The sequence below is a fragment of the Carex rostrata genome, chromosome 23 (assembly GCF_964058835.1).
Source record: "Carex rostrata chromosome 23, lpCarRost1.2, whole genome shotgun sequence".
Taxonomy (NCBI): domain Eukaryota; kingdom Viridiplantae; phylum Streptophyta; class Magnoliopsida; order Poales; family Cyperaceae; genus Carex; species Carex rostrata.
The window spans coordinates 1,590,129-1,604,683 of NC_135940.1; the positions used below are offsets into that span (position 1 = coordinate 1,590,129).

A 14,555-nucleotide genomic window follows, 5' to 3' on the forward strand; every position below is an offset into this window, starting at 1 on the left:
TATAGTAAATATTTGCTCCGACTTGTATGCAATTAGAATAATATAGAGGGGCTCCAGTGCAAAAGTGTAAACCTTAATCTTAATGACACTGGTTCGGATTTCCTCCATTCCCTCTTGCAAAATATAGAATACCAGCTGACAGAGACAGTATGCATCCAAGTAAGCACAATGACAATTGAAAGTTTTTTAAATAATGGGGAAATTTCATGTATGCCCTCAAAAAAGTTTCAGAATAACGTATTTTCCGCTCTAATATTCATGATATTATATTTACCCCTCTTAATTTGAAAAACTCACAAATTTACTCCATATATTACATTTTTTTTATTAAAACTCATTTCAAATTTATAAAGTATTCATCTACTTTTTATTACGAAAATAAAAAAATATGTAGCATCTTCAAAAGAAATGTTTAGTCTTTTAATCATATAGTTGTGACAGTAAAATGTTCATTTTCTTACTTGTGACATGCAAACAAGTGTATACATATATAGGGGTGAGTAAATCGCTCATAACTCGTGAGCCGCTCATAACTCGCTCATTAAAAGCTCATCTAAACTCGCTCATTTATTTAATGAGCGAGCATGAGCATGACCCAACTCGCTCATAACTCGCTCATTAAGAATTTGCCACACCTAATCCCTGCCACATTTAATCCGCCACATTTAATCCTATGTAATTATGTATAACATCAACCTTGCCTCATTAAAATTGATAGATAGTGAGCATAGTTTCATATTTAATTATGTGTAATATAATGAGTACAATGTAACATTTAATCCTGTGTAATATACTAATATTCATAATTTCATATTCATTTTTTTTGTAAATCGGCAGAACCAAAACCTCCACCAAAAGACCAAAACAAGTAATAGTCATAACAACTCACTCATTTAAATGAATTATAACAATTTGTTGGATTTTATTACAATGACTTTTAACAAATTTTGTTATGCGTGGACACACTATATAATTTTGTTATGAGTCATAAGTCATAACTCGTGAGCCGCTCATAACTCGCTCGTTAAAAGCTCGCTCATTTACAACTCGCTCATTTATCCGCTCATTTAAACTCGCTCATTAACAACTCGCTCATTTACTTAATGAGCGAGCATGAGCATACCCTAACTCGCTCATGCTCGCTCATTAATCACCCCTATACATATATGCTATTGTGTATGCGTCAGTGCATTACAAGATATGAACTCTTTGTCCTCGGAAACAAACTAATTAGAAGAAATAACATTTTTTTTTACACTGACTGCGTATTTTTATTTTTGAATAGAGGATAAAATGTGAACTTTATAATTTTAAATGGATTTTTAATAACAATAAATTGGATAATATTTGTGAGTTATTGAAATTTAGAGGGGTAGATATGATATTATGAATTTTAGTGGGGAATACATAACTTCGAGATTTTTTTTTCAGAATATACATGAAATTTCTTCTTAAATAATCCGTCAATTTTTATTTATTTGTATTCCTATATAATGTGGATATAGTTCGGAATAATTTGATATTCATACTGTAGATTATATATTAATATACTAATATTTGTACATAATGAAAAAAAAAATCATAAAACTTATGAATTATATTGATAATTTCAGTCAAATTGTTAAATGAATAAACTCCCTAAATTAGCAATTGGTGTGTAATTAAAATTAATATGCTCTGACGATATCATTTCAAGCACTATAAGTATGAATGTAAGAATCAATAAATCATGTTTCTTTGATTAAGAAAATAAACAGTTCGGCATGCGATGAAACATCAAGTTAGTATGAAGCTTAGAAATGCATGAACCGGATTAAATGTAATTTGTATGTAATATAATGAGGCAAAGATATCTTCATGTAGTGTAGACCAAGATACTTATTTTGCACTACACAGAATATATAGCTATCAGTTGATGAAAAAGTCAATTAATAGGGAAAATAGGCTTTACATATATATATATATATATAGAGAGAGAGATAGGCTAATATACAATCGATTGCACCACGTCTCTCGTACAACCAAGTCATTTTCTGATTTCTAAAGTCCAAATGATCGATCCAAACCGTTAGATGTCATCTCCATATTAAAATGTGCTTGGAGACCAAATTTTACATTTTTTGGAATTTTTTTACTATTTTTTAAGCCACTTTGAAAATCGCTGATCCAACGGTGGCTTACCAAACAGTAAAATCAGAACCAAACCGTTGGATCAGCGATTTTCAAAGTGGCTTAAAAAATAGTAAAAAATTTCCAAAAAATGTAAAATTTGGTCTCCAAGCACATTTTAATATGGAGATGACATCTAACGGTTTGGATCGATCATTTGGACTTTAGAAATCGGAAAATGACTTGGTTGCACGAGAGGCGTGGTGCAATCGATTGTATATTAGCCTATCTCTATATATATATTCATATATATATATTATTAATAGGGAAAATAGGCTTTACATATATATTCATATAAGATATTATTAATAGGGAAAATAGGCTTTACATATATATTCATATAAGATATTGGAGAAAGCCTATTTTCCCTATTAATCATGTGTTCAATTTCACATGCATTTAACTTAAAAGTTATAATATATAAAATTATTATTATTCAAAATTTTGGAACTACTACTCATCTGGTTATCTATGTTTGAAACTACATAGCATGGTGTTAATAGTCAGAATCTGACTTGCTGGATTGTAGAATGTTTATTTAATAAGTCAAAATGGTGCTTGAGTTAAGAAACCAAAATATTAAACATGTTCATAATTTTGAAGCAACAACATCCATATTTTATATAGCATCATTATATCAGTAATGCTAGAACTCAATTTGGGGGATTTCAGTGAAATGATTTATTTTGAATTAGACAATTCTTTTAAGATAAAAGAGGAATAGTTCATTGGATTAATTAATTAAATTAAAACTCAGTTTGGCTGATATCAAGAGATCTAGAGGTCAACATGAATTATTTTCTCATTCGGTTCAAAAATTAGAGTGCAAGTGGAATAGGAAAGAGAATAAAATCTAGAAATGAATTGAGAGGGAAAAAAATGTTCATTAAGAGAAAATGAGTTTATTATAATATTAGCTGACTATTGAGTATTGAGCATTATCCTATTTTTATTTATAATTTACTTCTAATTATAGTCAATTTTATTATACTTCTCTTGGCATATAAAAACGAAATGTTTTTTGTTGCCAAATGAAGAAAAAAAATTATGTAATGTTTGTTTGTTTTTCTCTCAGTTCATATGTGTTTATACTTTATACCATACCAATTGAGAATTTTGTTTAAATTCATCATGGTTTTGAAAAATTAGAAAGCAAACTCTAAACTTCAATTGAAATCATAACACAATAGCTTTATCTCTCACAAAAATGGTTATAAATTTGCTAGTTTGTATAATTGGGCAGAAACAAATTTCAATCTACTATGAATGATACTTATAATTTTGTAAAAAAATTTCAATCTACTATGCTAGATTGTAGATTGTTTATATGTTATGAATTGCTGAGTTACAAAGGTCCTTGAAATCAACACCTAAAAAGTCTTAACGTATATATAATTTAGTAGGGGTATGTCAACGGTGGTAAAACTCAATTTGGAAGAATTCATTAATGGGGTTTTTGTTGAGATTGCTTAATTATTAAAATTATTGCTTAATTCTTGACACAATAATCTTCTTAAAGGCAGATGAGCATAACATAGAGAGAGCGTGGTGGACTTTATTTGCATTTGAAGCCTTGTCTGGTATCAAAGTCAACTACGCTAAAACCTCTATGTATCCTATCAACTTAGGTGATATAGATACATATGCCCAACTTTTTCAATGCAAACCAGCCTCTTTCCCTTTGCAGTATTTAGGTATACCTTTACATACTCGCAAACTGAAAAAATCTAATTGGTTTTTCCTCATTGATAAAATTGAGAAAAAACTCCAAAATTGGAAAGGTAGTTTACTATCTTTGGGAGGAAGAGTCATTTTGCTCAATTCAGTCCTCTCTGCAGTACCACTGTACTTTCTATCAGTGTACAAAATCCCTGTTTTTGTGATAAAAAAAATTGATCAAATTAGATGTCGTTTCCTTTGGCAAGGTACTACAGTACGGAAAAAGTATTCCTTACTTAATTGGCAAACCGTATGTCTAGCCAAAGAATTTGGGGGCTTGGGGATTTTGGACCTTAGACAAATGAATATCGCATTACTTTTGAAATGGTGATGGAAATTGAAAGATCCGAATTATACAAGTGCATGGAAGTACCTGATTATTACCAAATATTACTCAAACTATACCTTGCACAAATCTGAATTTTGGACAGCACTTACTTCGTTACAACACTTAGGTTCCTCTAGTGTAGAATATACCCCAGGTAGCCAAACTTCTGTTATGTTTTGGACCGATATATGGTACCAGCACTGTAGTATGTCTTCTAGATACCCTTACTTATTTGAAATTTGTTCTAACAGTGACATTTCTCTTCAACAAGTTATTAATTCTCAAGGGAGGGCTCTCAAATTTAGACGATCACTCTATGGAGTACTATACACTGAATGGCTAGAATTGTTAGAAATTATTAGCCACTTGTCTTTTACACACTTGGATGACAAACTTAGTTGGCGTTGGGACCCTAAAGGAATTTACACAGTTAGATCCTTATATCAATTTCTTAATTTTAGAGGGGTCAAACCTAGAAATGCCATGTTATGGTGGAGAACTCCTGTACCACTCAAGATCAGAATTTTCATGTGGTTAGCTTGCAAGAATAGGATACTGACAACTAATAATCTCATAAAAAAAGGGTGGCAAGGGACTGATAAATGTCAATTTTGTGATCAACCTGAAACTAGTAACCATTTGTTTGTCTCTTGTCCAATAGCAAAACAAGTTTGGTTTTATATGGGGGCCTGCCAAGATGTTAGTCATACCTGGGTTACAATGTCAGATATTACTCATTTTGCTCGACAATTACCTCCTACTCATAAACATGCGTTGTTACTTGTATTCAGTGCAGTTAGTTGGACAATCTGGAAATATAGGAATGAGCTCTGCTTTCAAGGAGGTAAGAGGAAATCTATTCGCCAAATAATTTTACTTATACTCTCTCTTATTCATTATTGGACAGGGGCTGTCAAACCACAGGTTCAGGAAGCAATAGCAATATGGCTGCCGCCAACACTGGATGTTCTGCCTTTGGCCAGCTGGCACCCTGCTGAAGAAGGGACTGACGAGCACCATCCATCTGATGAAGACCCAGGGCACCAGATCGTTCCATATGGAGACGTCCCCATGTTTTGAGTTGTTTCAGCTGTTTGAAGCCAATTTTTTGTGTTGCTGTTTTACCCCAGCCCTTGTGTGGCTTAGATATGATTTTGATACTAGCTATATGTGGTTTGTTTTCCCAGCTTATATGTTTTGTGATGGACATTCTTACTCGGGTTTTTGTAGTTTCCTTTATTAGCTAATTCATTTTGAGACTCGGGATGTAAGTTACTTTTCTTGCTTCAATGAAGTGGGCATTAGCCTTATTATAAAAAAAAAAAATTATTGAATAGCTGAGATTAAAACTCAGTTGGGGAATATGAATAGATTGAGTGAAAGTTTTTCTTATCGGAATTAAGTACCTTGTCATAAAAGTTGTTGACGTCTTATTCGATCTATTTTTTTCCTCATTTTGATGGGTATCCTAAAAAGTAAAAACCGATAACCAACAAAGAGATATTGATGAAATTAAAGAATTTAATAAAATAACTCTACCTCCAAGAGATAGTAAATTACTTTTCAATATTGTAAACGCTTTTCGATTTTGTCTACGAACAATTGTCAATCCTCTGCCCTTAATCGGGACACCTATAGGTAAGTTATATTTCATTAAAAAAAAAAATATATATATATATATATATAGGTAAGTTATAGGTAGTTGTGTCAATTTACAACCTAACACGTTAGCAAACATTCGACTAGCATCATCCGATAAATTCAAAGGGTACAAATCACTTTTGGCATAGTTTATTTTCAAACCCAGAACTGTTCTTAAAAGCCAACAGCAACCACTTAACATGTTCAAGCTGTTACCATTTTTATTTTGTAAGTCATCCCAAATTCAATTTGTGGAACCCATTAAATATTTTACCATAAATTTCTTTTCCTTTGCTAACATGTTCAATAAAAAAAATTATTTCGCCAGAAAAGATTTATTCTCGATGGATCCTAGCTATTGAAGATATTAAATTTGTAATTTTTAGTTTAGCAACCCTGCATGCAGGTAAATGCATATGAAATTTAAAATTGTTGGGTATTCAAATCATATAATTGGCCTACAGCTTTACAATTAATGTTATATATAATTGCTTCGTCCATATTTACAATTGATTTTCAATTAGAAATTTAGAATTAGGACATACATGCTGTCATCACAAAATTATATATTTATTCAATCACAATACGCATGGATGTAAATATCAACAAATCATATTTCTTTAATTAAGAAAAAGCAGCATGGCAGGTATTGGTTTCTTTGATGGACATCAAGTTAGTTTGAACCGTACAAATAAAATATGTATGCAATATACAGAGGCAAATATAACTTTCATACACATAAACAATCTAACTGCTAATGAACAAGTCAATTAAAAAGAAAAATACGCTTAATACACATAATATTTCTGCAAGTCATTGGAGCAAACCCAAATTGGATGGACAAATTATGTTCTAAATTTAATTTACATGCAATCATAATAAAAGATATCACATATACGGTTCTTCATGTCTTATTTTTTATAATTTAAATTTGTTTTGGTACTCATAATTGAAATCGGCCACTAAATGAAAAAAGTACTTGAGGAGCTGGATTGTTGAACTTTGTTGTAATCAAGGTTCTAAACAGTGTTTATCGCGTCATAGCGGGAAGCCGAAAAAACAAGCTATAGCGAATAGCGTCGCTATAGCGAAAACTATGCCACATAGCGTTTTTTTATTTTTATAAAAATTATATCATATATTTGTACTAAATATCAACATTATCTAAGTCTCATATAACAATAAATAACATCAAATTGATTAAAAAATTATAATATTCATATTGAACCAATACAAAGTCCAAATTGTGACTCAAAATATCCATAGTAACTAATATCATAAACTGTCGATCTTTTTCTATTCAAAATATATTCAGCATTATGACATAATATATCTTTTTTCTATTTTAATTTCAAAATAACCTAGACATCATAGCATAATTAATTATCTTAATCTATTCAAAATATTCAAACTACTATATAGTAAGTATCATTTTGTTACTTCAAGAAATATCTTAATATATTCAATCTGAGCCTTTATTTAAAGCTCATATAAATTGAAAAAAAAAAAAAAACAGCTCATATTGCATAACGCGTTGTAGCTTTCTTATTTGATTTCGTTTGATGAATCTCTCATTTAATAATTAATAATTTACTATAAAACTTAGTACGTTAATTGCAAAAAAAAAAAATCACAGTTAAAATCCAATCTGAGCCTTTATTTAAAACCCATATAAATTGAAAAGAAAAAGAAAAAAAAAACAGCTTATGTTGCATAGCACACGCTATTTGCGCTACACGCTATGCGCTATAGCGGACTGCTATTACCGCTATAGCGTCCATAGCTCAAATAACGCGTTTTGATACCATAGCGTAGCGTTTAGGGTCCAAAAACAATATAGTGCGCTATTTAGAACACTGGATGTAATGAACAAAAATGATACTTGAGGAAGAAAATAAATATTTTCTTTATATATCTTTAAACAAAAAAAATAAAAAAAGATGCAAACACCAAAATAAGTTTTAATTTAAAAACTTCTTACAACAAACCAGTGTTCACTATGTGTTCCTTTCTTTTCATATGCTTCTTTCTAAACGAAAGTTTATCACAGGAGTTTATGAACAAGAAGTTAGGTACTATATCACAATCAAGTATTAACTTCCAAATTTCTTTCAAGTTTCAACAACAGGCACAAGCTATTATTTTGTGTATGTTCTCATGAATCTCATCCTTAAAACTGAATGCAAAAAAAAAAAAAATTGTACTGTCATAAACTCAACATAATTAAATAGAGCAGTACGATGCGTATATAATTGAACTAAAAAATGAACTCCTAAGATAGTGAACAATCACATTTCACAAAGCCTCTTAGATTGCAAAGACAACAAGCTATAAGTGGAAGGATATTTTGCGAGGACAACAGCATACCCATCATCCATATGCTCAGCACCTTCCGGAAAAAGCTGCCAGAGAACACAACCACCCCCGGGCCCACCTGCCTCTATGGAGTGCATGAAAGCACCGTACACTGTGTCCATGAACAATTCTCTAAAGTCAGAGCAGAATCTATCATCTCTTATAGAGATCCCAAACTCGCTGAATACAATTGGCATCTTGAGTCGGTCTTTGCAATCTGACATGTGCTGCTCCATCCATTTTTGAACGAATTTGATATGATCGTCGTGGTCACAGTGCGATAACCTTTTCAGAGAAAAAAAAGGAAAAAAAAAAACTAGTAACTAATTGACGAATTGTAAACACCTTTCATTTTATTTATTTGCAAAAGAGCCCCTTCATTTAATTTACTGGGTACAACAGTACTGTGAATATCTTGTTGTTTTGATATCGAAAAGTGACCAAAATTAACCTTAATCAAGTATTGATAGTAGGAAATTTGTTTGATCTCAGCGATTTTAAAAACTTGCAACAGGTGAAAGTATAACGTACCAAGTGTCAGGGTAGATATGAACAGAAGCCAGGTCAATACCGGGAGCTTGGTGATTTCTTATGAAATCAGTACCAGCCACCCCAGCAAATTCTTCAGGGTTTAATTCCAATAGTTCAGGTGTAGACGGTCCATAAAATCCTTCTAAACCAATTGAAACCAGATGAATTTGGTCGATTGACTTCACATAAGCTGCCATCTCTTCTATCCATGCCTATACGAAATGACCGATTTTAAAGAACCAGCGTCAAATAGATTTAAAGTGGATATATAAAAAGAGCGATTTACTGCACAAAAAAACATACACTATTTTATAATACAAACAATGACGGTAAAGACTTTAATATCTCAATTTTCAAGTGAGTAGGGGCAGTTTCGTAAAAAAATTGATAATTGAATCACCTGTAGTATATCACCAGAAGGATCTGAAGGACATCTCGGCTCATTAATTAACTCCCATGCTAGTATGGTTGCATCATTCTTATATTCTATATTTGTTATCGTATTTTTTCTTGTCAGAACAGCCTGATACAAAAAAAGAAATAAAAATTAAAAGAATATAATAAGAGTAAGAACTGAAATTTGAGAGAAATTATGAAAAGAACGAGGTAAACTGATACCTCAACAAAGGCTTTGTAGTAGTCTTTGAGAGTATCATTAGAGAAGAACTCATCATCAGAAGTAAGATCAAGACCTGACGACTGGCCCCACTTGATGTACTGAGACTTACCCCCATAATCTTCCCAATTATTACACAGAGGAAGTATCAGCCTTATGTTATGTTTCCTTGCCTCGCTCACCACAAAATCCAATCCCTAAGTAAGAAATTATCTAATTAATATTTACTGAAAATAAATCTACAAAAAATCAAACTGGACCTTGATTTTGAGGAACATTGTAGTGCCAGAAAAGTGTTCCACACTTCCACTAAAGGATTATAATATCCAATTCCAGCACCCTACCACTGAAGTATTGCACTCTATTGTTGAATCATACTGACACGTATTTGGTGGGCCGTTACTTCTTTCTATGATTTCTGATTTGTGTTTAGGAGAGGTTCCAGAAAGATAATTTTAATTTTTAAGCATGCTAATGGTATGAAGTTTGTACCGACCTGTACCCAATTTCCCAAAAACAAATGCTAGATAATGTTTCCTTCCAAGTTCCAAGTGTAGACAAAAATATTAAAAAATACTGTAAATAAATTCATATCCAAGCACATGACATATAATTTTTGAGTCAATTACGATTAATCACACTGAACCAACTTCACTGAGACAAATCATCGAACACTTGGAGTGTTCTTGGAGCGCATACCTGGAACACCTCCTCGTCGTAGTTAAATGGTGAAACCTGAAGAGCTCTCCATCCTCCATCATTAAATGCCCAAGTGCGACACGTGTTCAGCCCTATTTCTTTCGCCTCAGAAAAGACATCACTGACCTTGTGCCTGGTTTCCGGATCGACCGCAAACACCATCAACCAGTATGTATTGAACCCGTGAATCACGAAAGGTTCGTTCTTTGTCAGTAGCTGGGTCCCATTTCTTTCCACCATAGGCCATTCTTCATCCGTGAAAGTTGGTGCTTCCATCCTGTGACCAGCACAGCATGTGAGATATTACGGTGCAAAATAAAGAAGCAAGTAGCGTAAATTGTACTAAATTGAGAGTCACTTTTTGAGAGTACCTCTTAATGGAGAAATTGGAGCAGAGATCAGTGGTGTAGATGGAAAGGAGAGAGGTAGCATGAAAGAGAGCTTGAAGAGGGAGGTGGTTTGACTGGTTTCTTTTTCCCATTCCATGGGAAGGAGAAACCCGACCCGTTCTTTGCTACAATAGTCAACGCTGTTCACAGATCACAGTTGAGTTAGCTTGAGTTTGATAAAAGAATGCCTAAGGGAATTCAGATCCTCTGCATTAACGCACCGTTTGAGTTAAGATCTCTACCGTTCGATTTAAATCCGCACTAATATTAAAAGTCCCGTGCGTTATAGACGTCGCCAGATTGGTCCAAAATGAGAGATCACACGGCCGAGAAAATAAACTCAAACGGTGCATTAACGTAGAAGATATGGATTCGATAAATGATTCTTGTTTGAAAGAAGAAGAAAAGGGAAAAGCCCCTGGGCAGATTCGATAAGGAACATCATGCTTACGGTTACGGGTTTGGGCGCAATTATATCCGTACGCACTCTGTTTGACCCGAATTCGAACATTGACCTGGAACATTTTTATTTTAATCCTATGCATCATTCCACCGACCAGTCCGCATACTTTGTGATTCACACACTACTACGCTTGCACCATGCCACGATGTATTAATTAATTTATAAATAATCAAAAACTTTAAAATTTCTTGTGATGTCACATAAAGAACGAATAATTGATTCGTTCCTTTGAGCATTTTCAAAATAAGCTGACTCATTGATTTGGTTTTTTTTATAGTTTGTATGTAGATCTTATTCTTCAACAATAATTCGGTTTGTTAAAAGAGGAGGGATCAAGTTACAACAAGTTACAATAAGTATTTTCTACATTTTCAAAGTCCAAATCGTCAATCCAAACCGTTAGATGTGATATCTACTATAAAATGTGATCGGAGATCAAATTTAACATTTTTTAGAATTTTTTTACTATTTATTAAGATAGGTACAAAAACTAGTTAAATTCAGACCATTGAATTTCGTACCCATCTTAATAAATTGTAAAAAAATTCCAAAAAATGTAAAATTTGGTCTCCAAACACATTTTATTATAGAGATCACATCTAACGATTTGGATTGATGATTTGGACTTTGAAAATATAAAAAATGCTTGTTGTAACTTGATCCCTCCTCTAAAATATACTCAAAAGAACTGAATCAATAATTTAATCTTTTAGAAAATGTCTAAAAGAATTGAATTAGTGATTTAGTTCATTCCAGTGTATGAAAAAAAAAAATTTCCTTTCCAACAAATTATTTAATAAATTTCTAAATAAATCTACTATTTTAATGTGACTCCTTCCTTTAAAAATTATTTATTCCAATTTAAAAGTTACTTCTAGATAAATACAAAAAATATTGTAATTCTTCTATTTTCAAAAAAACAAAAAAGTTTGTGAGAAAAAAGTTCTCCGATAAATTTTTTGTCAGATATTGTCAGAGATAATTTTGGTTTTTTCAAAAATAGAAGGATCACTATATTTTTTTATTTACCTAGAAATAACTTTTAAATCAGAATCAATAAGTCAGATTAAATTTTTTTTTCCAATAATACAGAGAAATATTTCAATTTTTCTTACGGCCGCAAAAAATCCGGTCTGAAAAATGTTGATCCGGATTATTTGTCACAGTCTTTCTAATACATCAAATTATATAGTATTACATCTATTTCTCAATGAAATAAATAAAATATTTCTAATATTTCAATACAAAAAATAAACTATAAACATTTCTGTTTAATTAAAAAAAAACTTAGAACTGGAGATTTAACCTCCGGTTCTTAGAACCGAGAATTTAATCTCCAGTTTCGGACTGCCTAGAACCAGAAAATTTTTGTAGAAAGTTTGTATGAAATCGGAAATTTAATCTCCGGTTTGGACATATTTTGAAATCCAGTGCACTAATGTCTAGATTTGTAAATTATTTATTAATTTTACATATATATTAATAAAAATTTCGGGCAAAAATATATTCAAGCTACATGTTTTGAGCAAAACCAAGTTATGAGAAAATCAAGCCCGTGTCAATTAAAAGATATAAATACTAAGTTATTGGAGCAAACCAAGTTATGAGAAAAAAGTTTATTCTCAATTTCATTTTGGTGTTTGTTTTATTTTAGTATTTGTTTTTATTGGAGCAAACCAAATTATCTGTTTTTTGCTTTGTTTTAGTGTTTGTTTTTATTTTTCCATGTTTTATTTCCTTGGTTTACTTTTTTCACATTCTGTTTTCTATTTATGTTCAACTGTTTTGAGCAAAATCTTCCCTTTTTTTTTTTTTATTTTGGTGGTTACCACTCTCGTTACGAATTCTATTTAATATATAAATGTGGGCTAGATCTTCAATTTTCTTTAAAAATATTTTATTCTCAATATCAAACATGTAATATACTGGATTGTTTTTGTCTAAAATGTTAGATCGCAAACTTATTTTAAAATTCCTATTTGAAAACTTCAACTAAATAAAACATGTTATTCTAGAGATATGTTTTGATTTGTGAAATGACAAAAGGGATACAAGATACAAAATATGTTTTTGATAATTTATTTATATTTAAGTCGGTTTTATAACCGAAATTTTTATAAATGCCCAAAAAAAATAACAAATTACGAAATCTACCCTAGTTTGGATTGGATTTCGAAATCTAGCCAATCCGGTTACCAAATAACCGGATTTGGCATTTATTTCCGCTGACTGGGTGCCCGGAAATGGAGATGAGGTCCGGTTAATGGATAACCGGAAATAGGAAAAATGTTTGGTTATTGAATAACCGGTCATAGGTTCGGTTAATGAATTACCGGAATTTGGAGTTTTTGCTTCTTTTTTTTTCTTTTTTTTTTTTTGTAAAACAAAATTTTTTTAATTTTTTTTACTTTTTGTATTGAAATATTAGAAATATTGAATATATTTCTTTGAAAATAGATGAAATACAACATAATTTTTGAGTATATGCTATAATTAAAGATGCAAAGGTCTCGTCATGTAAAACTGAGAAAAAAAAAATTAAATTATGCTCACTATCCTATATTTTGAGTATGATATTAATTTCGCTGGTTTGTATAAATCATATATCTTTTATTTTCATTTTATTGCTTGTGCGTTGCATAAAAACAAACAATTTTGCATTAACTACTAGCTAATGTACAAGTAAATTAAAATGGTAAATACGCTCCATTTGTTTTGTTTAATGCAAGTTTAATATTGAATTCTAGACTATCGTTATACCATTTTAGAATAAGTGAAAAAAATATTTGTAATTATTTTTAGAATAATTAACTTACTGTGCATTTTATGAGTTGTCCTTCACTAGATACAGAGTTTAGTGAAATAAATAAATGTTTCTTTATTCTTTTACTATGAACAAAAAAAAAATTAATAAACTAAGATTTAATTTAAGAAGGAATAATGTGGATACAATAATTTTGGCATACAATTCCATACATGATCTTTTCTTTTCATATTCTTCTTTCTAGCTTAACTTCCCAAAGAAACTCATTAACATGAAATCAAGTGTAAAGTAATGTAAAGAAAAATTATTTTTGTACCATCATAAAAGGTTCTATCTAACATAAAAATGTCAACTAAAAGTTGCCCCGGGCATATTAAATGAAAAGGTAAAAAATTAATTATATTTTAATTCTTAGTCTATTTTCTACAAACTTGATTTTGTCTCCGTTTTGAACTTTGAAAGTAGTCTGTACATAATGAGGAGGGTTCAAATGCCTCTATTTTTGGTGTCTCCACTATGTCTCTATTTTTTAAAACTTTAATAATTCAAAATTTAAAACTTAAAAATCAAAATAAAACCATTGAATATGATCTACATTATTTTATCTATGCACATGTAAAAATTATGACATTTCAATTTTATTTTGATTGTCATCAAGAGCTTGTAAAAAATGCATTAATTTGAATGATTTCTAGACGTTGATTTTTGAACTTATTGATTCACATAAAAAACAAAATTGAAATATGATAATTTTTTATGAGCACATAGAGAAAATAACATAGATCACATCTAACGGTTTTATTTTGACTTTTAAATTTTAAATCTTAAATTATTAAAGTTTTAAAAAATAAAGATACGATTGAGGCACAAAAAATAGAGGA

At 30.9% G+C, this 14,555-nt stretch overlaps 1 protein-coding gene across 1 annotated transcript; it reads right to left on the reverse strand.

The window, feature by feature from the left end:
- Positions 1 to 7,939: 7,939 nt before the first annotated feature.
- On the reverse strand, positions 7,940 to 10,588 carry LOC144575013 (mannan endo-1,4-beta-mannosidase 8-like). The gene is made up of 6 exons (XM_078325128.1): positions 10,430 to 10,588; positions 10,059 to 10,335; positions 9,362 to 9,556; positions 9,144 to 9,266; positions 8,744 to 8,955; positions 7,940 to 8,497 (listed from the first exon to the last, which is right to left on the reverse strand). The coding sequence occupies exons 1-6, from the start codon at positions 10,537 to 10,539 to the stop codon at positions 8,146 to 8,148; spliced, it is 1,269 nt and encodes a 422-aa protein (XP_078181254.1). The 5' UTR covers positions 10,540 to 10,588; the 3' UTR covers positions 7,940 to 8,145.
- Between the last annotated feature and the right edge of the window lie 3,967 nt (positions 10,589 to 14,555).

Coding starts and splice junctions, on each gene's coding strand:
- LOC144575013 (XM_078325128.1), bottom strand. CDS start 10,539: ATGGGAAAAAGAAACCAGTCAAACCACCTCCCTCTTCAAGCTCTCTTT. Junction 10,336..10,429: donor TCCAATTTCTCCATTAAGAG/GTACTCTCAAAA, acceptor TGCTGGTCACAG/GATGGAAGCACCAACTTTCA. Junction 8,498..8,743: donor CATATCTACCCTGACACTTG/GTACGTTATACT, acceptor TTCTCTGAAAAG/GTTATCGCACTGTGACCACG.